Here is a 26,793-nt window from a genome sequence, read left to right on the forward strand (position 1 = left end):
ATAAATATTCTGTGTTTTATTTTGATTTATAAATATATTTTAAAAATTTGTTACAAATTTTACAATATATTAATTAACAAAAAACACACAATTAATTAATTGTAAAAAAATAATTTATTGGTATTTTCATAAACACAATTGGCTAATGTGTCCACATTTTCTTCTCTTACCGATGCTATTATTTCTATTACTTGTCTGTAATTAATTCAAACATTTTTATATTAATTATATTATTCATTTCTGTTTTTTTATTAATAAAAGAGATTTTTTTGTAATATACATTATTTTAATTGAATAAAAAAAAACAATTTTTGGAAAAGACGGAAAAACAAGTGAAATTTACAAAATTTAAAAATTTCCCGACAAATTTTTCGGGTACGGAACCCTAAAATTCGCATTTGAAACATAGCTAAGAACACTCCGTTAAATTACCTTTCAAACGAAACAAAAAATATCAAAATCGGTTCATTAAAATGAAATAATTTGAAATTTTGCCCCACAAAAGACCCCAAAACTGTGTCTATTGTAATCCAGGGACTTTGAACTATCATTCCCCGCAAAAAAAATGAACATTCACCGTACTTGCTCAATCAGCCGAACCAACTCAAGAGGTGTACTATACCGAAATTACAAAAAAAAAGGGAAACTTACCTGATTGTACATGGTTCATTCCTGCCTTTGACCATAGCATCACATTTCCATTTTTCTTTTTTAACACTTGGATATTGTGTTTTGATATATTTAAATCCAGCATGTGTTGGTCTTATTTCACACCATGGTGCATCTGTTTCTATCATTAAATGATTTATTGGAATTGATTTGATCGTTTCTAAATTCTCTTCAGTTTTCAATGAACTAAAATGTAAGTAAAGCTTATTCGAAATAATGTTAATAAGTAATACAAAAGGTTTCGTAATATTTCGAGGGTGAATCAATCGCAAATAAGGAAAGATGGAATGGAGAAGTGAATGTAATATCGTTGGTAAGACCTGTTCTTATACTATTAATCAATTTTTAATTGTCATTCGTAGGATATTATTCGTAGTGTATGAAGAAATTGCCTAATCGAATTAGAATTTGATTCGGGAAAAAAAATAACAGCAATTTTCCTCCTGAAATCGTTGGAAGGGGGGGGGGGGTCACTGGCAGTCTACATTTCGGTTTTCGGGATTCCAACCCTGTTGCGTCATCCGCCATCTTGTATTTGAGGGTGAATTTTTGTATATTGAATAACTCGTTTATTATCAATTTTACACGGAAAATGGTTATCAAAGTTTGGAAGTAAATTTCCTACAATTTTGGCACTTATTAATTTAGTATTTGGTGTGTAAAAAATAATTATCGTTGAATACTTTTGGAGAATATATATATATTGTAAATATTTACCATCCATTTAATCCAATGTACAATCCTTTTTGAACGTAGGCATCAACATCAGAAACTGTTCCATCAAATGAATGTACAACACCTTTAATTCCTTCATATTTTGAAATAATTTTTATAAAATCATCTGACGAATTACGACAATGAAGAAATAATGGTTTATTCAATTTTAAACTTAATTTTAATTGTTCTTCAAAATACCTAAATTGTAAAAAAAATGTTTAGTTTTTGAAATGTCTGAGTTTGCAAGTTCTTGATTCATTTTTATACCCTGCATAAACTTAAACTCTCACCCTTACAAACTAAAACTATTTGTACAAACTATCCTGTACAACCTGAATGAACTCGACAAAATCATATTCATACGAATTTGTGCTTTTTCAATTTACCCCCATAGTGTGGGGCATAATTACCCTATTTCCGGTAACCACCTTCTCTTTATTTAAAATTAAAATAAACAATTGGATTTTATATTTTGGACAATTCTCAGCATTTTTTTATCCCTGACATTTTTGAGATATATTCGCATTCGAAAAACAAAAATATGGATTTTCGCCGACAGTTCTTTTTTGACAAAAATCAATATTATTTTGTGATTTCGGTCAAAATCAGAAGAAATAATTCCCATTAACTTGAAAGGTAGAAAAGTCGAAATTCGTCGGTTTATTCAAGGCCAAGAGCATCCAGACCTTTCTTCCATCTGTCTAATCATCTGGGTCTCTTTTGTATACTTTGAAAAAAAGTATATACCAAGAAAACCAAAAAAAAGTCATCAACTAAGCTACTTTGGCTGGTAGCTTCAGGGGCATCTTAATAAATGTATGTTTTAAGAAAAGGCACAACCAATGTTTTAAGAGCTTATATTTTTAAGGAAGTAATAATTTTATAAATTTCTTGTTCTTAATTATTCGATACGTCCGCCGCATTGTTATTCGTTATTGTATTAGCAATGCATTTGTTAATTAGTTGAAAACCCAGTGAACCCTCTCTTAATAATTCAATATATGCAGGGTATTTAAAAAAAATTAAAGATGTTACTTTTTTTGAACTTCCTTAGGACAAAAATGTAAACGATCATAATCCAAACCACATTCACCTAGGGCAACAATTTTTTTTTCATCACTTTTTATTAAACGTTCTAAACTTGATAAATATTGTTCTGGTGTATTATTAGTTTCAAATTCTTGGCAGCGCGTTGGATGACATCCTACAGTACTGAATAAATTCTCTGAAAATATATAAAAAGCTTTGGTAAGACGATGGCTATAGTTGAAAACGAATCAGTCAACTTGATATTGAGTTATTCGTCCTCTTGTCGTGCATAATGAATGCAAATTTAAGACTTTTATGGTTTTCTCATGGGTGGCGTTGTCAGAACTAGGCCAAAATAAAATGGGACCACACGGGAAGCACCAACTTTCAAATAGATAAAGAATCATCGAAATCGGTTGACGTGATATTGAGTTATTCGTCCTCTTGTCGTGCATAATGAATGCAAATTTAAGATTTTTATGGTTTTCTCATGGATGGCGTTGTTAGAACTAGACCAAAATGAAATGGGAACACACGGGAAGCACCAGCTTTCCAATAGATAAAAAAATCATTAAAATCGGTTCACCCAGTCAAAAGTTCTGAGGTAACAAACATAAAAAAAAATTCAGTCGAATTGAGAAACTCCTTTTTTTGGTTTGAAGTCGGTTAATCATTTCATAAAAAGTATAAATATAAGGATTTTGCAAACAATTTTACCTTCTGTTTTAGCCAAATTCAATGCCTTTTCACTGTCTTCTAAATTACCACCAGTGATAATAATTTTTTTTAAACCTGCATCCCAAGCCCGTGCTAATACATTCAATAAATCAGGTTCATGTTTCTTCGAACCATGATACAAACCCATGTACATGGGATCTGTAAGATTTGCTCCAATATCTGTTTAACATGATATTTATAAATAAGTTATTTGTGAATTAAACTGTTTATTTAAATATTCTCACCAATAAATCGTGCCATTATTTAAAAGTGTAGTTAATTTGATTATATTGTGATGTCGTATTTATTTAATAGGTTATGTATTATAAACTGAACTGACGATGAACCATTGATTTTATATCGAAATATGTATGAAAAATATAGAATTAAGAATGCGAATACATAGAAAAATGATATTATTATGTTATTTTGCGTTCTTTTTTATATTTTTACCTAGTTGTTACTATATAATGACTAAATTAAGTAACATCGGTGATAAAGTTAAGAAACCATCAGCATTAAAACATGAATCGAAAGTGAATCAACTTGAAGAATTAATTAAAAGTAATGTTCGAAATTTATCGGTTCAATATAAAATAACAAGTACGGAAGCAAATGAGTTATTAGATGAATTTATAAATAATTTAAACGATACTAAGTCTATACAAGATTATAGAAGTGTTTGGAATCAAATTAAAAATGGTATACGTGAAAATACTTTATTTAGTTCGAATTGTAATTATTTGGGTACGGCATTAAATGCTTTATCCACAGCCAAAATTATAGCTGCTGATGTTGATTCTAGAGGCACACAATTAAAGCTATTATTAACTTTAGAGGTAAGAAGAATTTTTATTCATTATTTTTTACTTATTAGGATCAATCAAAAGTTAAACGATATTGTTTATGTTCATTTGATTTTATAATCCAGTAACTTTATACATTAGAGTCTGCGTCAAATCCGGTAATTCTGATTTTTCACAGACATGTTTATGAATAATCCAAGTTTGTGATCTCGAGCGCCGAACGCAACTATGTCAAAAACCCGTGAAAATTTAACTTTTAAACTTTTTAATAAAACCGTGAAAATTTCGGTTTTTTTCAGATTTTGGCCAATATAACTCTAATGGACTAGCTTTTGATTGTATCTTCACAGGACGTTTTCCAAGTAGACTAAATTTGCTACAATATAAGACTAGAATTGTCTCTGAAGACCTAATAGTTTTCGAGATAAAGCTTTTCAAAGTTTATCATTTTCTTTAAATTTGCAATGTTTTGCAATATTCTGTCGTTCTGAATGAAAATGAAGAACAGGGATAACTTATATGAATTTATTGATTGTCAATTTTTGCAAAGTTTGTCAATAAATAACATTTTCTTCATTAACCTTTTTCCTTAAGTTCTCAAAATTAAAAACGATAAATCACGCCAAAGGCATTTTAGCCTTAAAATTTCATCCTCTATTTACTTTTTTCTTTGCTATCCATGAATTTTGAAACCCTACATGCATATACATTATCTTATACAGTGAAACCTAGTTAAGTGAGACATCAAGGGACCTGCAAATTTGTCTCACTTATAGAGGTATTCCACTTATCAAGTGTCTCACATAAATATCTGTCTCATTTACAGAGGGTTCCATTAATAGAGGTCAAAAAACAAGTTATTTCAGTTATAGAGGTATACGATTATTAAATAAAATAACGTATTCAATCCATTGGCAACATTTGTTAACATCAACAGCGTTACTTTCTCCACAAATTGCTATGAAAACTACCGTTTCTTTTTTTAAACCCTTCCAACCAACCATTGCTGCTACAAAAATTATGAATACCGAGCCTTCGCGTGAAATCTTGTGTCATTTCTTTAATCATCGATCGGCTTACTGGAACGTTTTTGTTACGAAGTTGCTTAAGATATGTTAGCAAACACTGTTTAAGTTCAGGATATTCTGATAAACGTACACGTTTTAATTTCCCTTGTCCTTCAAAACATTGCAATTGTGATGAATTTTATCTTTATTCTGAATTATTCTACAAAAACTAGATTTTGGCCCATTAAATTCGACACAGTCTTCATCGTGTGTCTTCCCAGTTTCATAAACGGATACTAACTTCAGTTTTTGATGTACTGATAAAGATTCGATCTTTTAATTCGACATTTTTCATATAAACATCCGTATGATAGTAAAGCGAAACTAAAAATGAAGGTCATTGAGGCTGAAGTAAGTAAACAAACAAAACTACGTTTTCTCAGTTCTCAGTTACAGAAGTTAATGCATATAAAATTCACTCGCTGTCTCAGTTATAGAGGTAACTATGACGATAAAATCGAAAGAACGAATCCCCGAGTCCCACCAACAGAAGTAATTCAGTGCCAAAGTGTTGGGACCTCAGCATGAGTTCCAGATATGAAGGTTGCTCACTTATCCAGGCCACACTTGATCAAGTTTCACTGTAAATGCATTAACATTGAAATACCTTTGATGAAACCTAAATAAAAATTAGGATTTAAAAAAAAATTTTTTCATGATCATTTTAAAGCTACAGACATCGGTATGACGTAATAATGTTAATTGAATAGTATACTCTGTATACAATTATTAATTAACATTATGACGTTCCACGATTTTTCTCGAACATTTTTTTGTCATGCGTTTTCGTTTCTCTTTTGAACAGTCCCAATCCCAATTATGGATTGATAAATTTTGTTTTGTAGGGTGAAGCAAATGCAGTATTTAAACCACAATGGTATCCAATTGATAAAATAATTAGTGGACCAGTGTATGCAGGAAAAGATCGATTTAATGCAGAAATATTTGCATTCTTTTTAAGTGGCCTCTTAGATTTTAGAATAGTACCATTCACCGTTGAACGTATTATTAATTTAGAAAAAGATATTTATCCGGTTGCAACAGAACGTTTACGTAATACAATTGTTAAACGTGACAACAATATATGGTGTGTTTATGGTGTATGTCATTATTGTAAACCAAGTGAATTAGCTTGTAGTCAAACTAATAAACATTTCAATGATTTGATTGGTGTGAGGGGTGCTTTAATTTATCATATTCCAAAGAAATTAAAATTACATCGTTCACCGTGGCAACGTAAATATAAAGGAAATCAACCAATGCGATGGCAATATCAAAATGATTATTGTGAGTAAGTATTACTTTACACAGGCATAACATAAGCAACATAATATTATAACTAAATTCACCAAAAACCCAGTAAAACGGCGAAAAAGTAGCGAAAAGTCAATTAGTGTCTCTACTAACAACTGCATAAGGTCTTGCCCAAAAATTTTTGGAAAATAAACGACTAATAAAAAAATTGAATATCTTGAATCAGATTCGTCGGATTAACCCTTAACAGATCTCGTGAATATACGTCAAGTCCTTAAGTGTGAATTTAATTTTTCAGAAATACGGTAAAGAAAAAATTAACGACAAATGAAATATTGGATTTAATTGATGCATCCATCTTTGATTTTTTGATACAAAATGGTGATAGACATCATTATGAAACATTAAATAATAAAATAGTTTTATTGGATAATGGCAAAGGTTTGGGAAACCCTTTAATTCATCATTTGGATATTTTAGCACCATTGTATCAATGTTGCATGTGAGTTTCTTATTATATTTTTATACGTTTAATACAGAGTGCTTTTAAGGTTGACATATGATTGAAAATCAATAAATTTAATAAAGGAAAATGTTGCAAACGAAAAATATTAGATTCAAAGGCACACATCTTATACCGGCATCGAATTCGATCTAACTATTCAGATTCAATTAAAACCTCCCTCTAATTTATAACTGACAAACATTAGATGAACACTTTAAATTAGAAAGTTGTTCTTTATAAATAAGCAAACATTTTTTTGTAAGCCGAATAGTTTAGACTGTAATTGATTGCAAAAATTAAGCTTTTTGTGCGTTTGATCAACTTGACCACATTTATTGGAAAATTTTTTTTCGAAAGGCTTCTAGATTTCGCAGAAACAATAGGGAATCGGACTAAAGTTATTTATAGAATTTCAAGCATATGTCAAGTTAAAAAAACACCCCTGTATAAGACCAAGACCAAGGATGATATATATATTTTCTATAATCTTAATGTTAATATTTTGTTTTAGTATTCGAATGAAAACATGGATGAGACTTTTAGCAATGACTGGCAATAATTTTCGAAAATATTTAAATGAATTTGTAAAATTGAATAAAGAAATGATAACTGAACTTCATTTAAATGCAATCGAAGAACGTTTATTAATTATTTATAGTGCTGTAGAATTATGTATTATGCGATTTCCAAAACAAAACATTTATATTGAATAATAATAATTAAAAACTGCAGAAGAACTCTTTTATAAAATATATATATTTTTTTTTTAAATTTCATTAATAAAAAAAATCAAGTCTTAATAATGTGGTGTTGTTATTTCATTTTATATCAAGTTCTTTAAATATTCTCTCTTCTAATTGTGTCTCTCTTCTGATTGGGTTGTGCTTCTTGATAATAAATATATTAAGAGGCCTAATTAAAAATTTCATATATTTCTTTTCGTAAAAAAAATCCGTTTCGTTGATCATAACTAGAAAAAAAAATTTACAATTTAGGTATAAATACATATGAAAATAAAATTAAATAGCTTCTATATGATGTCAACTTAAAATATCTTTAATAAATTTAATACGTATTATATGTTAATATCATGTTATGTTTGCTATGCAAGAGTGGCTATCTTTCTTTACTTACATGACGTAAAAATACAAACGATAGCGTAATCAACACTTTTTATACAGGGTATTTCAACAATTAACTCAGTCAATTGTTTGGTTTCACTTGTTCACTAATAAGATGTGTAATCAATTCAAAGTTACAAAAATTTGAAATTACGTGGGGGCCATTAAACACTAGTGTTAGTATTAAAACTTAAAATCAGCTTACCAATTAAATAAAACCACTAGTTTGGTTATGAATTGATTCTTCTTCTTGTCTTGTAATCCAAACTCATCTTGTAATCAAAATTATCATGAATTAGTAGAGTTTTCTAATAAAATAGAATTAATTTTATTAACAATATCTAGCCAATAATCATAAAGATCATCTTCTGGATCTTTTGATTGTAGATGACATGAACATAGATATTGAATAGAATCTTCAATTATTATTTTTACTTTTTGTAATAGATCACCTTGTCTAAAATCATAATTTACAATAATTAATTAATTAATCAAAAAACAGGACTTTACATCATTCTTATAGAAAAGGCATCCGTTTAGAAATTTGGAAAGCATTCAAGGAGAAAAGGGGCGAGTTTAAACTTTGACCGCCATGTATACTGGGCGAGGCTAAACCGTTTAGCCGATCTTCAGACATTATCGATCGAAGGTATGTTTTGAGACGAAGTTGAAAAGGAGCGTTCATTCGTCGCTGTTGTCACAGGCAAAACTACCATGATGCGAAGCATTTGGTAGATAGTTGGAAATGCATTTTCATTACAAAAATCGAGTGGATTTTTGACTTCCTGTACGGCAATGCGTTTTCGTCACAGTATTAGATCGTGCAAAATTGAAAAATATGATTTAAAAAGGTGAACGCAAGAGTCTTCATCAAAATTTGTCTGTTGGAAAAGATAAGCAAAATTTGATTAAATATTGCGATGATTAAAAAATCGATCATGTAAATGTGTCAGAAACAAATCGATGAACGATATGTAGATTGTAAACACCCGTAGCTCGAAAATTACCCTTTAAAAAATTTTGTGACCGTGACAGCTTTTGAATAGAACCTTCTGAAAAACATTTTGGGGTAGGTTTAAAAAATGTTCACAGAAATCCATTTCTCATAAAGATGTTGTTGGGTCCTTTAAAACAATATATTTCAAACATTCTCAGATACTTACTCTTTTTTTAAAGTAAATTTCAAACTAGGATTTCGTTCAAGAATAAATACTGCCAAATCATTTTCATTTTTCTAAAAAATAAATAATAAGATAAATATCATTTAATAATCTTAATCTTAAGGAGGTTCAAGTATGGTATTTTTTCAAAATATACTTGATAATGTGTGACACTAAATAAATGAAAAAGTTGGGTGAATGACTTACTTGTTTAAAAACATTAACAAATAATAATACAGTTAATGGTGATATAAGACTTGTCTCTCTTACAATTGTTGTACGTCTTGCTATTGAATGTGTATCATTTGAATAACAATAAAATAATGATGGCGTTAACTTCCTTTTATAGTTCACACTATCTGATCCTATAGTTATCATTTGATCACTCCTTAATTCAAACAAAATTATCAATCAATATTTTATCTATGTCTTTTTATCGTAAGTACGTGTCCCTTTTACTAAACGAAAAGGTACAATGCCAATGGGTCCCTAAAACCTAGACCAAGGTGTTCTCTCCTTAAGAACAAACTGTCACCCGAAGACAAGACATCTCCGAGTAAAAGATGCTATTTTAAATAGATGAAACTGTAAGAGAAGAAACTTTTGTCGAGGCCAGACGCCACGTAGAAAGACCACAGTTTCTCCGCCGGGATTTATCCCAGGATTGATGGATCCAAGATTTCGAACCTAAACATTCTCAACCTGACGCCCTGCAGGTACAAATAACATGTAAGGAGATTTCATCGTCCTCCATACAGGTCCTACAAGTGTGACCATCAGAGATTCCCATGTTATGATGGTGGAAGGTCAATGTCCTGTTAAGAGTCCCACCACCCTTCTCAACTGTGTTCTAGTAAGTTTTAAACAAGCACAGTCGGATGGCCTAGCTGTGGTTATACACAGTGCCAGGCGTTTAAGTTCCTCAAAGCCTTGAAAGAGGTTTTTTCGTCTTAGAATTTTATTTTCTACCTGATGTGCAACAAGGGCGTCCGTTAATTCCTGGTACAACCTGTATATGTACTTACTCAGACATTAATACTTGTTTTTTTTGTTGCCGTCGATTGATAATTAATTTATTAAATAAAATATTATTTAAACCAGCTACAATCATACTTTTTACAAGTTCATCATTATTTGAATATTTATTTAATTGTGGAAAATTACATTTAAATGAAGTTAAATAGTTTAAGTGGATTTCTTGTAACTCTGTAACAAATAAATATATATACAGGATGATATCTACTACTTAAGTTGACATATGCTTGAAATTCGATAAATAAATTTAATCAAGGAAACTGCTTTAAACGATAAATGTTAATTTCAAAGGCAAATATCTTATACCGGCACCGAATTCGATCTAAGATTTCAAAGTTGTTCTTTATAAATACGCAAACATTTAAACTGTTTTAAACATTTTGTTTTGTAAACCGAATAGTTTAGACAGAAATTGATAACAAAAATCTAGCTTCTTGTGCCTTTGAAGGTAGTGCAGCTCCAAGATAATTTTAATTTTTTACGGTGGAAATTATTGGTACCTTATTTTCAACTAGTTTCGAAGAAAATCTATAAAGACATATGATCCATCTATTGTTTTCTTATAAAACCAATGTTAAATATGCCTACTTTGAAACTTATTTATTTGTTTGAATAATCGGGTAACCCCGAAAATTTCCAAAATTGATTTAGACTTAGTCCAACTTCATATACAAAAAAAATCAAGCTTTTTATTTAAAATTGCCTTGGTGCTCTTACATCCTTAATTGTATAGAATGGTAAAATGGAATCGAATACTTACTATTTAATAAGTTCATTTTAAAAGGATTTATAAAATGTCGTTCACACCAATTATAAACACCATGTCGATTATTATGATAAACACGTTTCCATTCTTGTATTACTTGATCATAAAATAAATGATCACTATTCTCATTAAAATTCGATTTCAATGAACGTATCACACTTTTATCATTAAATAGCCCAGTAAAAATTTGTGAATCTAAACTTAATGCTGTGACAATATTAACGGTTGGTTTAGAACAATCAAAGAAATATGAATAAACAAGTGCTTTTGCTAATGTCGGTGATAATGAAAACAAAGCAATAGTTTTTCCTAACGGTGTAAGATGTTCATTTCGATCTAATACTTTTAAATCAATTAAGTTGTTAACAGCTCGTTCAATTGCTTGCTTATCAGGTGGATTTGGTAATTGTTGTAGAAAATCAACAGCTTTGATTTGTTGATCATATACTTTTGTATCCAATACTAGTTTTGTAAGTGAAACTCGTAAAATTTCTGGTAATTGAAATTCATCCATATTATTATATTTTTCTTTAGTAAATAAATGATAAGATTCACCAGGTTGAACACGACCAGCGCGACCTTAATATATAAAAAAGAATGGTTATTTTATGTATTCCTTGATTTCAATTAAATCAAGCTATTATTGTCTCCCTCAATAAAATGTCTATAATTTAAAAAAAATGAATTTGATTGTATTGATTATTGATTGTGTGCGTTACATTACGTACCTCTTCTTTGATTAACATTTGATTGTGATATCCAATAATTATCAATACATTCTCGTTGTTTACTTTGATCTAAACGTTGTTCTTTATGTGCTCCAGTATCAATAACATATATAACATCATCAATAGTAATACTAGTTTCAGCTATATTCGTTGCTAATATTATTTTACGCATACCATCAGCCGGAGCTTTTTGAAATATTCTTTTTTGATCTTTTAATGATAATTTTGAATGTAATGGTAATATTATTTGTCTATCATCTTGATCATATTCTAAATATTTTTTCACTTTTAATATATCATCCCATCCTATATCAAATAAAACAAAGTTAAATAACATAATATTTATTAAAAATTTAAAGAAACCCCTGTCAAAAAATCTGTTAATATGTGTCTTGACAGATGCTTGAAACTCGAAAAATAAGCTTTATCGATAAAAATGCTTCAAGCAAAAAATGTTGAGTGTGTAGGCGCATATCTTACGCAGACATTAAACTTGATCTAGGTTTTCAAGCTCAATGAAAAGTTCAATCTACTCCATAATTGGTAATCGATAGATGAACATTAGAAAGTTGTTATTGATTAAAAAAGTAACATTTTTTGTTCGAAACATTTTTTCGCAAACCGTACAGATTAAGCTGTGGCAAACGGGCTTTGTTTTATGAGTTAAAGTGTAAGACCCGAAACGATGGAATGACCCTAAGATAAGTTTAGCTAGAATTCTGCTGAACGATAGAGTGTTGTAAAGATCTTTACTTTTAAGGACATTCTGTGTGTATTGATTTGACTTACCAGGTAAAAAACATAAAATCGATCCAGTATCATTTGATTTGGTCTGATGGATCCATTGTATTAATTCACAGATATCTTCTGCAACTATTGTTGGATTTTCATCATGATTTAATGATAATTGTCGTGTTTTATGTAATTTTAAATCGATATCATTTAAAAAATAACTTTTTACTGGATAAGTGAATCCTGGTATTTCAATTAATGGTGCATTATTAAAATATTTTTGAAATAAATGTACATCAATTGTTGCACTCATAATAATTAATTTTAAGTTTTTATTGATTTGTGTTGCTTTCCGTAACAAAACCATTAATAAATCTGTGTTAACATCACGTTCATGTGCCTCATCTAAGATCACATGTGTTACAGACTTCAAAGATGGATCCGATTGTAATCGTTTTAATAATATACCTAAACCGACCAAAATTGCGATTATTTAAAAAAAAATGAATTCAATAAATTTAAACATGAAAAAATTAGCGACCTTTACGACCATGATTTGTATATTTCACCAATTTGAACTTGTTAACTAGACTACAATATTGATCACTTACCAGATGTACAATATAAAACTGCCGTGGATTCACGATTGTATGCAGAATCAAATCGTACATGATATCCAATCGTTTCTCCAACATCTTCATCACGTTCCCGTGCAACACGTTCAGCTAATGATGTTGCAGCTATACGTCTAGGTTCACTAACAATAATTTCACAATTATCTTCTTCGCCATTTTCAAACCAATCATCATAAATATATTGTGGTACTTGGGTACTTTTCCCGCATCCAGGCTCTCCTTTTATTATTGTTACTTGATTTGCACCAATAATATCAATTATTTGAGTTCTACAATAAAACCAAATATGATTAATAAAATATTATAACTTCTTGATAACGAAGTAAAGTATTTTCACGCCCAAAACCTAATTCCAAAATTTTTTAGGATGTTTAGATGGCTACAATGTGCAAACAATGATGCGCCTAACTTTTCACCCCCTCCCGGACCATGTCTTTATATGGATGGGTCAGGGCCGGAGATCTATATGGTGCGGGGGTTTATGGACCTAGAAAAAAAGGAATTAGACAGATCTGGGTAACGAGTCCCTCTGGCGTTAAAGGGAATGAAGCAGCGGAGCCTATTCACCGGAGCCTGTCAATCCCATAGCAAGATCCTCTGTAATTTAACGAATCAAAGAATGACTACGACAAGCCCATCTTGATTACTGGGACTGTGCGCAGAGCATGCGACATTCCAAACTGTGTATTACCATAACTAGGTCATTTGACTGTGCTCGCCCTAAACTTACTAGAGCACAGTTAAGAAAGGTGGTGGGACTCTTGACAGGACACTGTCGATTGAACTATCACCTACATAACATGGGGATCTTTAATGATCTCACTTGTAAAGGCTATATGGAGGATTACGAAACCTCCATGCATTACTTATTTGTTTAAAAATAAAAAAATTTAAACAAGATTCCTACCAAGTTACCCACCAGAAAGATCGGATCAAAATTGCCTGTGTTATTAAAAAAATCGAATTTTTGAACTTGATGACGCCATCAAAATTCTAAATATTTAATTTTGCTCTATTACATCGAAATTTTATCCAATTTTGATAAACATAGTATGTAATCCTACTAAATTTGGGCCATATTTTTCAAATTTGTGGTCAAAATTAACCTAGCACTAATAGGTTTCAAGAATGTAGAGGCCTGGTTTAGGAATTAAGCACATAAGTGATAACTAGCGAAAAACTGACATCACAGCTGAAAAGAATGACCCAAAATTAGTGGGTTTAAAAAAAAATTCCAATAAGATCGGATCAAAATTGCCTGTGTTATTAAAAAAATCGAATTTTTGAACTTGATGACGTCATCCAAATTCTAAATATATAATTTTGCTCTATTACATCGAAATTTTATCCAATTTTGATAAACCAAGTATGTAATCCTACTAAATTTGGGCCATATTTTTCAAATTTGTGGTCAAAATTAACCTAGCTCTATTAGCTTTCAAGAATGTGGAGGTCTGGTCCCGGAATTAAGCACATAAGTGATAACTAGCGAAAAACTAACATCACAGCTGAAAAGAATGACCCTTGCACTTTTACGTTCAGGAACATGTTTTGAACAGGATCCTGCAAAAATTTTCTATGCGAAAATTATTTATTCTCAATGAGATGGATTTTTCCGGGTTTATTAAGTGTATTTTTCATACTAACCGAAATTTTTCAATTGGTAAATTCGTTACAGCATGATTTTTTCTTTGAAAATACTGTTTGTCGATTTCTTGATGGCCATCTTCTGTAAATTTAACATTTAAATTTAATAATTTTGATTGTTGTACATTTGTATGTAAATATTTTTCATAAATATCAATAATATCTTGTAATTTATGTATTGTTGCATCACTTAATTTTATATCAATTGTATTTTGTTTATAAACTTGTTCTTTATCATAAAGTATAGGAAAACCATCTCTAGATAGTTTACCATAACGTTTTAATAAACTTAAAACTTTCAATGATGCTTTTTTTGAAGCATCTTGTTTTGTTGAACCAATCGATTCGATTTTCAGTTCTTCAGGCCATGCTATTTTATAAATACAATTCCAATAGTTTCTCGATTTCTTATTAACTGATATTAATTTAAATGTTGGTTTTGGTAGTTTAAATTCAGTTGATTTTAATTCATTACATAATATTTGATAATAATTATGTAAAGTAGTTTTTGGTTCAGGAAATTGTTTATGAATTTGATTTAAAACAATATTATCATCATCATCATCTTTGTTTTCGTTATAATTCAAACTATTTGTGTTATCTAATGGTATAGTCTTTGAATTGCTTTGTGAAGTTTTTAAATTTTTTGTATTTGAATGAAAATTTGTGTATTGTTGTGAATATATTATTGTTGCTCTATTTATTAAAAATTTATTATGATAGCAGCTGGATATGGTGTTGAATATCCACTTATTTCGTAATAATTTTATGTATGAAAACGACATTTTACAATAATTAATATTACTTATTAATAAAACTCAATAATGATTCACTTAAAATCAGTATAAAGTTTTTATTAGGTTATAAACATTAAGCACTTATTTATTTTTCATAACTTTCATAGCACATGTTTCCTAAGATAATATAAAGACAGGTATTCTAACCTTCATGAGTGTGTAGAGCATGAAGGTTATAAAGAAGGAGAACGATCGCAATAGAAAATATTGTCCCCAATAATATGGACAAAATAAGTGAGGCGCTGGGATCGCTAAGTTGTATCATTAAATGCGGTCTGTTGTGCGCTAATATACTACTTACCGACGACAGCGCGGCTGGTGGCTGAAAATGAACCATAAATTCTACAAATTTTCAGGGACAGGTGCGCTAATGCTTTAGTACATGGCGATCGTTCTCCTTCTTTATAACCTTCATGGTGTAGAGCATACTAACTCTTTATAACCTTCATGTTAACTAACTGTCCATGAAGCATATAGGCAGGAGAACGATCGCTATAGAAAATATTTTCCCCGAAATATGGATAAAATAAGTGAGGCGCTGCGATCAATACGTAGTATCAATAAAAGCGGGCTGTTGTGCGCTAATTTCAAATGATATATCAATTTGTACATTATGCTAACAACAACAGCTAACTTCACAGATACTACTTCTTGATGACAGCGCGGCTGGTGGCTTAAAAATGAACTATAAATTCTACAAATTTTTAGGGACAGGTACGCTACGCTAATGCTTTAGTACATAGCGATCTTTCTCCTGTTCTATAACCTTCATGGAATTTTAAAAGCTTCTGCTTTGGAGATTATCGACAAAATAATAATTTTTTCTCTGAACTTTTAAAAGAATTATCTTATTTTAGGTTTACAAAACCTATGTTTTTAATAAACTATATAAACTGATGTTTAATTATGTTATTTATTTTTATCAATATTAATATTTATAATGTAAAGTATTAAGTTAATTATAAGATTACATATAAGCCGATTAGCTGAGAGAGTATAGCACTTGACTATGAAGCTAAAACACGCTATAGTTCGTATCCTGGTGGGATTAACATTTTTACTTTTAGATTAAATAAAATTTTTCTGAAAATCGTTATATATTTTAAATTTTGTTTTATTTTTAAAATTTTCTATCCTAATTTTTATTTTAGAACAAAATTATCAATTAATTAATTATTCAGTAAAGGTAAGTAAGTAGTAAGTTAATTATGTTGTATCACATAAGCTGGGTGGCTGTGTGGGTATATCACTCCCGTCTGAAACAAAGGTACGCCGGTTCGTATCCTGGTGTGGTTAAATTTTTACATTAAAATAATTGAATTTTTCCTGTTGTTTAAATTTTCCACTCTTTTTATAGTTAAACCCGCCCTCTTGTCATAAATCATGTCAATTATATATATGTCATAAATCACTATTATTTCAGGGGGTGGGAACTTAAATAATCATAAATATTCTTTAAAATCATAAATCATTTTTGAATAGGAAAACATGTAACAAATTTTATCTCACTCATATTCTCCTATTACAAAATATTAAAATTGTAGTACTAAAATTAAAAAATAGCTTGGGTACGCTAAAATTTGATACTTTTTAATAGGAGAACATGTCCCATAGTTGATCTCACTCATATTCTCCTATTACAAAATATTAAATTTTGTAGTTCTAAAATAAAAAAAATGCTTGGTTACGTTAAAATTTGATACTTTTTAATAAGAGAACATGTCCTATAGTTTATCTCACTCATATTCTCCTATTACAAAATTTAAAAAAATACGTATTTTGCTTGCCTTTTTGTTGTGTGCATGCTAAAATTTATTCTTGTTAAATGAAATTTCATAAGATTTTGTAATAGGAGAACATGTTATTTCTTAAAAACAAAAAAATTAATTATGTTAGTAAAATTGATTTCTCCGGCATAATAATTGCTTAATTAATTAAAAATTAATCGGGACAATGCCGGATACGAACCGAGGGACTGTGTAACCCAAGACTAGTGTTCTACTCACTATTCCAACTTTGACATGTTTTAATTATCAATAATGTAATACACATACCTTTTACTCACCTATTTTAAGTAAACTTGTTTTCTTAAACTTAGTTTTTATTTTCTTTTACTAACCTTTTTTATTAAAATTATCCATTCCGTATTTCTTTTTACTTGTCTTTTATCAATAAACTTACCTATAAATGAATAATTGTAGTAATATTTTGTTAAAAATGTAGGTTCTGTTTGATATTCCTGAAATCGATGTAAAGGATAAAAGATAAAGGTAGGTATAATATTGAATATTAATAATTAAACCAGAAATATTGATAAAAACGTTATTTTATTATTATATATATTTGTACATATTTCATCAAAAATAAATATGAATGAATAAAAATGGCATTTTTATACAGTATAAAATCAATTTTCCGGATTACGTTTTCATTTTTTCTAAATTAATATAAATAAATAAAAATCTTTATAAATTTTAAATTTTGTTTTTATTTTTTAAATTTTCTATCCTATTTTTTATTTCAGAAAAATTATCAATTTTGTTATCACACAATTACAATCACAAAATTATAAATAATTTAGTAAAGGTAAATATAGATAATTATAAAATAACACATAATCCAGTTAGCTGTGTGCATATAGCACTTGCCTATGAAGCCAGAGTAACCTGGTTCGTATGCTGGTGTAGATAATATATTTACTTTTAAATAATTGAATTTTTACAGTTGTTTAAATTTTCCACTCTTTTTATAGTTAAACCCGCCCTCTTGTCATAAATCATGTCAATTATATATATGTCATAAAAATCAGCTCCGTATAGTTAGCAGATAAAATTGTTATTTTTCACTCAAACTATTTCTATTCATTTGGGAATCGTATGGGAGGATTTGGGAATATAATTTTAGAATTTGGGAATTATTAGTTTTCCTTTAATTAATGATTCTTTTTTCAGCGTATAGTTAGCAGGTAGGAAATTAAATCCACTTAATTTTTATGTTTTTCGAAAGGAAATCATTTGGGAATTACGATAAACACGGTTTCAGACTTTGGGAATGTATAATTAATTAATTACACCTATTTTTTAGTTGATTGATAGGTTATGTTAATTAACCGTACACCTGAACCATTAATTGTTATATAGCAGTATGGCGCCAATATTCAAATATTACGGAAGAAGTAACATTTGAATATTGCCGCCATTAATATAACCACAAAAAATCAACTAAAAAATAAATGTAATTAATTAAATAATTTTAGTGTCCCAAATGATGAAACCGTGTTTAATGTGATTCCCAAATTAATTAGATTAGTCTCCATGTAAATTATTATCAAATAACGTAAAAATGGTGAAAATTTAATTTTTTACCTTCTAAGTATACGCTTTGAAGAACTAATTAATTAAATGAAAAGTAATCAGTCCTAAATAATAAAATTATATTCCTAAATCTTCCCAAACGATTTCCAATTGAATAAGAACAGTTTTAAGGCAAAATAAAACTTGACATTTACATAAATTATAAAATAAATTATTCAGTAATATTTGAATATTGGCGCCATACTGCTATATAACAATTAATGGTTCAGGCATGAAGCATATAGGCAGGAGAACGATCGCTATAGAAAATATTGTCCCCGAAATATGGATAAAATAAGTGAGGCCCTGCGATCAATACGTAGTATCAATAAAAGCGGGCTGTTGTGCACTAATTTCAAATGATCAGTGTTGCCAGAGTGGTTTGGTCGAAAGTTACGTTTTCATGCCTGAAAAGTTACATTTTTAAACTAAAACTTACGTAGTGATAATTTTTAGTTTACAGATCATAAATTATTATTATTTTCTATTTTCTTGTACATTATTTGTAGTATAATTTTAAAAGTTTATTCAAAAAATTATATTTATCATCATATTTATAATTTTTTTAATTTTTTGAGGTTGTTATTGTCAATATATTAGCAGGAGTGCCATCTCTATTACGTGACAATCACTAATAGATTGTTGAAAACAGTTAAGCGAGTTTTATAAATTTTCGAATGCTGCCGTAAATATTGCAATGTTTGTTTGTTTTTTTAAAGATTTTATTTTATTTTTACCTGTTTTGTAATTCTTGAAAAGTTACTTAAATATAACTTAAATTGTTTTTTACATACGTGTTACATGAACTGATCAAAAGTTACGTAAAATGTAAAAAATGTAACCTTCTGGCAACACTGCAAATGATATATCAACTTGTACATTATGCTAACAACAACAGCTAACTTCACAGATACTACTTCTTGATGACAGCGCGGCTGGTGGCTTAAAAATGAACTATAAATTCTACAAATTTTTAGGGACAGGTACGCTAATGCTTTAGTACATAGCGATCTTTCTCCTGTTCTATAACCTTCATGGGTTCAGGTGTACGGTTAATTAACATAACCTATCAATCAACTAAAAAATAGGTGTAATTAATTAATTATACATTCCCAAACTCTGAAACCGTGTTTATCGTAATTCCCAAATGATTTCCTTTCGAATAACATAAAAATTAAGTGGATTTAATTTCCTACCTGCTAACTATACGCTGAAAAAAGAATCATTAATTACAGGAAAACTAATAATTCCCAAATTCTAAAATTATATTCCCAAATCCTCCCAAACGATTCCCAAATGAATGGAAATAGTTTGAGTGAAAAATAACAATTTTGTCTGCTAACTATACGGAGCTATAAAAATCACTATTATTTCAGGGGGTGGGAACTTAAATAATCATAAATATTCTTTAAAATCATAAATCATTTTTGAATAGGAAAACATGTAACAAGGTTTATCTCACTCATATTCTCCTATTACAAAATATTAAAATTGTAGTACTAAAATTAAAAAATAGCTTGCTTACGCTAAAATTTGAAACTTTTTAATAGGAGAACATGTCATATAGCTAACCTCCATCATATTCTCCTATTACAAAATATTAAAAAAATACTTATTTTGCTTGCTTTTTGTTGTTTGTTAAAATTCTTGTTAAATGAAATTTTAGAAGATTTTGTAATAGGAGAACATGATATTTCACAAAAAAAAAAGGAATTAGTTTAGTCCCACTTTCTTAATTATATCATAACTCACTCTTCTGTCAGGGGTGGGAATTAAAATAATATAAATCTTACTTATTTGTCGCTTATGGTTCCTCACAACAATTATCTAAAAAAGTGACAATTTATCGGTATAACTTATTTAATTAAAAATTTATTCGACACAATACTAGATACGAACCGAGGTTCTCTCTAACCAAAGCCGATTATGCTAACCACTACCCCATCTTATACAAATCAAAAATGTTATTATATAAAACTTTAACTCACCTTTTTCTAATAAACTTATTTTCTTAAACTATTACCTATGAATAATTAATTGTTATTTCATAAAATAAGAAAAAAAATAATTATGTTAGTCCCACCTTCCTACTTATGTCATAAATCAATCTTCTGTCAAGGGGTGGGAATTAAAATAACATAAAATATACTCTCTTACTTAATTAATAAAAAAAATTTCGGTGCAAAGCTAGATACGAACCGACGTGCTTTGTAACCGGAGACGACTAAGCTAGCCACTACTCCACTTTGGACATGTTAGGATAATCAATAACGTACTATAAATAACTTTTACTCAACTTTTTACTATAAACTTATTTCCTTTCACTGACCTTTTTTCATTTAACTCATATTAAACTTACCCATCATGAATTTCTTTTTACTTACCTTTTTTTCAATACCTAAACTTACCTATAAATGAATAATTGTAGTAATATTTTGTTAAAAATGTAGGTTCTGTTTGATATTCCTGAAATCAATGTAAAGGATGAAAGATAAAGGTAGGTATAATATTGAATAATAATAATTAAACCAGAAAAATTGATAAAAACAATATTTTATTATATATATTTATTTGTACATTCCTTGTAGAAATAAATCTGTTCTGGATGTCAGAATATTTAATTTGAAATTCAGAAAAAGAAAATGTAAAGTAAAAATATCTCTGAAAAAGTCTGAAAATCTTATATATTTAAACGAGCAATTCTTGTATATATATATATATATATATATCAACGATCTTGGAAATGGCTCCAACGATTTTCATGAAAATGAGTATGTAAGGGTTTCATGCTAACTGTCAAATAAAATGCTTCCATACTAACTCCCATAATAAAAAATATCTTTTTTAATAATTAACGACTAAAAAAATTCACATTAGATTGATAAAGGGTAAAAGTTCAGTTTAAGCACTTTTTATTTCTTGGTCATGTCATGCTTGGTTTTTTGGCCCTTGCGTTCATTCTGTGATTGAATTCACCTTGTGATGAACAGGTTGTCCATACCTTTAATGGGGTCGAGTTGGTACAGGTCTGCGGGTTTTTTGCCCTTGCGTTCATTCTGTGATTGAATTCACCCTGTGATCAACAGGTTGGTCCCTGAGAGGGTACGCCCCTGAGAGGTCGACTTTTTTTTACGAAGTGTTTACACCCTGATAAACAACTGTTGAAAATTTCAAAGATGCATTAATTTATTCTTTTTAGATATTTAGGTTAATTGTACTAGCTAACTAACATATAATGAAAAAAAAAAAGATGGAGTTTCAAGTTTTTATTGAATATACAAATATTATTAATACATTAATTTAGAATTTTTTGAAACTTTTTTTGGCGCCTGTTCCTTTTGTCACTTTTAATACGTTGAATCGTACTGTCTTGGATAATGGACGACATTCACCAATGGTAACAACATCTCCAATTTCAACATCCCTGAAAAAATTAAAATCAATCGTCAATACTGGTCATTTCGACTAATATTCGATCACTTTTGTGGCAAATTTTTGTGGTTTATTGAAATTTTAAAATTATCCAGAATATTTTAGACACAATCAAAACATTTTCAATTCATGTAAGTAAAACAGTTTAATATATTTAAGAGATTTTCAGATTCTTCTCTTACAGATCGATTTGGAATATTTCAGATTATTCTAGAAATGTCTAGACATTGTCACATAAATTTTTGTATAATTTGTAAAGCCTTGTTAAATTTCATAAAAAATATTAATAAAATCATAGATTTGCCGTCTCACCTGAAACAAGGGGAAAGGTGCACAGACATATTACGATGCCTTTTTTCGAAACGATTGTATTTTCGAATGTAATGAAGATAATCTCTACGTATTACAATTGTCCGTTGCATCTTCATTTTTTGTACAACACCAGTAAGAATTCGTCCTCTGATTGATACATTTCCAGTGAATGGACATTTTTTGTCAATGTATGTTCCTTCGATTGCCTAAAAAAACATAATTAAAAATTATTTTACATATGCATTTATAATTTTTTTTTTAAATCCCATTTTTAAAATAGTCATATAAACACTAACAGAATTAACTATGTTCTCTTTATCTGATTAAAGTAGTTCGGCCGTCACAAGACTAGTCAAGTTAACAACTGATTTATATTCATTGAATTCATTGAATCTAAGTTATGAATAAAAATAATATTTGTATCATGTAAATGTAATAAAATGCTTTAAAAATATCGTAAAAGATAAAATTTATACGTCAATTTGACTAGTTTTTATGTTTTCCTTTTTTGAAGCGCCGTAAGGTGATGTTTTATTTTTTTGTATAAACAGAATCTGTGATAAATTTTCTCCAAGATGAAAACTTTTTTGAAGATCAATCATCGATTAATTTTTGTACAAATAACATTGTTGTGAGTCCTACCATAAAATACTGTATTAAAAATCACACTTTTAAAAGAAAATAATTCACAATTTAGCCCCAAAACTGTGTTTATTGTGATCAAGGAACTTTGAACGATCATTTACTGCAAAAAATAATGAACTGAATTGAATCACCGTACTTGCTCAAACAGCCGAACTACTTCAATGCAAAATTTTGTCTATTTTAAGACGACAGAAATATATTAGTTATACAATCATCCAGAAGCAACGTTGAATTTTCATAGAACATAAATACTAAGATACCATCATAATATGTTATTATTTGTGTTAAACTTAATATTAAATTAATTACCCCACCAAATTCTAATCCCATGTTCCGTGACGATAATTAATGATTTCAAGTTTACTTTTCAGATTTTCAGGAAACTCTCAAGAATAATGTCTACTATTCAGAATATGTGATTTGATTTTTACAATGATATCAAAGAATAATAATAATAATCCTGAAAGTTTCATGAAAATATAAATAGATCCAGGTTAGTTTGAAATTTAGTAAATAAATAATTATAATATAAAAATTATAGACTAATCAAATTAAAATTTTTCGAAGAATTAATTTCCAGAAAGGTGGAAATCGTTTTAATACCTTCATGTGATCCTAAATGCGTGTAATCAGATTTTGCCCAAACCAAAGAAGTGTGCATAACTTTTGAGAGCAAAATAAATGCGAAATTTGAAGGTAATTGAAGGTTTTTAATTTTTTACAAATTACTATGCATCAAATAAAAAAAAGTTCAAGTAATTGTGCACATTATTTTTTATTTTTTTTTACTTTTAAGCTTCAAAATTGACCGAGATAGACAATTTTTTTGCAAACTCAATCAAATGAAAAGAGGATCCATCTTGTAAACCGTAAGTTTACACGGTTTACAAGATTTAACCGTTTATAAACAACTTTTAAAAAATTGAGTAATGAAAGTTATCAGAAGTTAAAGATAATAGAGATAATTTAGACAAGTACAATGAAATTTTTATGTTATGTCATAATAAATATCCTGATCAAACCAAATATAATGTACGCACATATTCGGTTGACTTATAAGTCAGAAGTATCTCTTTTAAACTAATTTTAATTATTACAATTAATTCATACAAGTAAAAACTAAAAGTAACTATAAAATTAAATTATTTAAAGAATTAAACAAGTATTTGATTTCTAAAATTAATATCTTAAATTTTCAAAAAAATATCTTGTAAATAAAAAAAGGAAGCGCTACATTTATAATGTACCAAGGTACGAAAGAAATATAGTTCCTACCGGGTATACCATGATACCTCTCGTTTTTTTATTTTCAAGAATTTTTAGAATTAAAAGTGTTAGTAACCCATTTATATATAAATACAGTAGAACCGCGGTAATTCAAACTTATCACGTAAAAAATTTCTAGTTATGCATTTCCTTCTACCGACTTTATTATTTCCTTATTCAAAAAACTACTACTTTACTCAAATTATATAATAAATTTATGATCCATTAAACCTGCTTAGCATTAAATTTAACTTAAAATTTGTTTAACGATTTAACTAAGCTTTAAATTATCAAGATTCTACTGTATCACAAAATGTTTAAATCCCAAAACATATAGGAAGCTTCCCAGCACCATCAATCACCATTGCCATGCCTTTGCCCCCATGGCTGAAAGAAATGTGATTTTATAACAAACCTCTCTGGGTGTTTTAAAGCCTAAACCAATATTTCGACTTAAACGTAAGGCTTTCTTCTTAAGACCTGCTTTACGATTTAAATTAACATTCAATTGTCTCTGGAACGCTTTTTCTGTCTGTGTAAATTAAAAAAAAAAAATCCAATTAATTATTTGCAAATAAACACACGTACCTCACGTGGAGTTTTAAATCCTAGTCCCACTTCACGGTGATACCGCATAGATTTACGTCGCTTGTTACCTAAACCTTTTTTACGATTTAAAAATATCGTAGGTTGGCGTTGAAACGAACGTTCATTCTAAAAAAATATTTTTACAGTTTATAAAAAAGATAACATTAAAAACTTTGTAAGGCTCTAATTGGTATGGGATATTCTAATTTAATCTTTAGCCTGAGTTCACAAATTGTGTCTTAAGGAGGATCCCTCACCAGTAATAGAAAAAAAATAAATTAGTAGAAAATGATCCAAATTTTTAGTATGTTGTAGTTAACGATACATATTATTAAATAAAAAAAAAAATTTGGGTATCTTATCGATCAATTAAGAGAGTTTTTATTAATTAATTAAAAATACACTAAATAACATAGCATGATATGAGGATGATTATGTTAGCTATGTTATTTAGTGTATTTTTAATTAATTAATTACTCTCTTAATTGATCGATAAGATACCCAAATTTTTTTTATTTATTTAATAATATGTATCGTTAACTACAACATACTAAAAATTTGGATCATTTTCTACTAATTTATTTTTTTCTATTACTGGTGAAGGATCCTCCTTAAGATTGACATATTTTACTATTTTTAAGGGGGGGTCCACCTTGCGACAGCCCATTTTGTAAGCATTTTTTGGCAATTTCTTTTTTGCAAACAATGAAATGATAGATAGAACTTTGAAGTTATTATCATTTTTGTATTATTATTTCAAGATTATGTAAAAAAATTCCAAATAAAAATCTTAATTAGAACGGAAGTTGTACCACTCTGAAGGTACCGGCTTCGAAAAAAGGACCTACCTTTGCGATTTTTACTGATTGGCTGACTGATTTGAAAGAAAAAAGAATGGCATTTTATTCTAGAAATCTAAATGATCTACAATAAATTGAAAATATTGAAATTGAATTTTTTGAGTTTGAAGTACTTTTTGAAGGAGTGTCATATCCAATGTTTAAAAAGATAAATGATTGGAAAATGTTAAACAGGAATGACGACCTGGATTAAAATTGTGTACCCGGTAATTTAGAGATTGTACTAGGGCAAGAAAAACGCTAAGAGGGAAAATTTTATTTTAAAAAAACTTTCCTTTTAAGTAAAAATAAAAAAATGGTCACGTTAGTTATGGACGATAAATTAAAACTTAATTGGTTTAACTTCTTAAAACATAGTGAATATATAATTGTTTAGCAAAGCGGGGAAACTGTAAAAAAAATTAATTAAAAATTTCCTCTGCACTAAATGATCACAAGTCATAATGAATTTATTTTGTGAATACCAACAAATTGTATTTGCTTGTTAACGAAATAAAAAGCACGTGGATGTTATCATTTTATAAATTCATTTAAAAGTATGCTATATTTTACAAACAATAGTTGCTTAAATATAAAAAATTGAATATAAAATTAAAATATTAATTTACTTTACCTGATCAGCCATTTTAATTAATTATAATTCCGATAAATTATTAAAATTTACAATATGCACTGTATACACGACATACACTTTGTTGAAAAGAAATGAATTTCCGGATGATTATTGGTTAGACAAATACTACCAACATTCAAAAAATCAAACAAATAAAATTACCAGATTTTGGTCATGGATTTCGAAAGTAAATATTTGACTTATGAATTTCAAAAGCTTGTATTGGCTACATCCAACGGATGTGAGCGTTCAGCAGTGATCAGTAGAACCATTTACGAAAATGGTGGGCGTTAAGTATCATTTTATTTTCTTCCACGAGCCAGGACACTTGTTTAAATG

The 26,793-nt window shown here is 28.8% G+C and overlaps 4 protein-coding genes across 5 annotated transcripts; 1 reads left to right on the forward strand and 3 right to left on the reverse strand.

Annotated features, from left to right (window-relative positions):
* Positions 1 to 14: 14 nt before the first annotated feature.
* Positions 15 to 3,487, reverse strand: LOC123297646 (putative deoxyribonuclease TATDN1). Its single transcript, XM_044879393.1, has 6 exons — positions 3,378 to 3,487; positions 3,133 to 3,312; positions 2,422 to 2,611; positions 1,387 to 1,584; positions 652 to 855; positions 15 to 195 (listed from the first exon to the last, which is right to left on the reverse strand). The coding sequence occupies exons 1-6, from the start codon at positions 3,391 to 3,393 to the stop codon at positions 96 to 98; spliced, it is 888 nt and encodes a 295-aa protein (XP_044735328.1). The 5' UTR covers positions 3,394 to 3,487; the 3' UTR covers positions 15 to 95.
* Positions 3,338 to 7,477, forward strand: LOC123297667 (glycosaminoglycan xylosylkinase homolog). The gene is made up of 4 exons (XM_044879416.1): positions 3,338 to 3,971; positions 5,851 to 6,296; positions 6,558 to 6,761; positions 7,276 to 7,477. Exons 1-4 carry the CDS (start codon positions 3,504 to 3,506, stop codon positions 7,475 to 7,477), a joined length of 1,320 nt encoding a protein of 439 aa, XP_044735351.1. The 5' UTR covers positions 3,338 to 3,503.
* Positions 7,478 to 9,044: 1,567 nt separating this feature from the next.
* Positions 9,045 to 21,101, reverse strand: LOC123297669 (DExH-box ATP-dependent RNA helicase DExH1-like). The gene is made up of 10 exons (XM_044879418.1): positions 21,098 to 21,101; positions 14,860 to 15,153; positions 14,589 to 14,670; positions 12,918 to 13,210; positions 12,529 to 12,774; positions 12,364 to 12,447; positions 11,575 to 11,760; positions 10,798 to 11,425; positions 9,253 to 9,433; positions 9,045 to 9,119 (listed from the first exon to the last, which is right to left on the reverse strand). The coding sequence occupies exons 1-10, from the start codon at positions 21,099 to 21,101 to the stop codon at positions 9,045 to 9,047; spliced, it is 2,073 nt and encodes a 690-aa protein (XP_044735353.1).
* An 888-nt stretch (positions 21,102 to 21,989) lies between these two features.
* LOC123298598 (40S ribosomal protein S11) lies at positions 21,990 to 26,602 on the reverse strand. Of its 2 annotated transcripts, none has more exons than XM_044880659.1 (4): positions 26,455 to 26,602; positions 24,809 to 24,925; positions 22,483 to 22,688; positions 21,990 to 22,162 (listed from the first exon to the last, which is right to left on the reverse strand). In XM_044880659.1, exons 1-4 carry the CDS (start codon positions 26,464 to 26,466, stop codon positions 22,039 to 22,041), a joined length of 459 nt encoding a protein of 152 aa, XP_044736594.1. In that variant the 5' UTR covers positions 26,467 to 26,602; the 3' UTR covers positions 21,990 to 22,038. The 2 variants fall into 2 exon arrangements, with proteins under 2 accessions (XP_044736594.1, XP_044736593.1); XM_044880658.1 differs by lacking the exon at positions 24,809 to 24,925 and adding an exon at positions 24,982 to 25,107 and having other exon boundaries at positions 26,455 to 26,563.
* Between the last annotated feature and the right edge of the window lie 191 nt (positions 26,603 to 26,793).

This window comes from Chrysoperla carnea, chromosome 4 (genome assembly GCF_905475395.1).
Source record: "Chrysoperla carnea chromosome 4, inChrCarn1.1, whole genome shotgun sequence".
Classification (NCBI taxonomy): Eukaryota; Metazoa; Arthropoda; class Insecta; order Neuroptera; family Chrysopidae; genus Chrysoperla; species Chrysoperla carnea.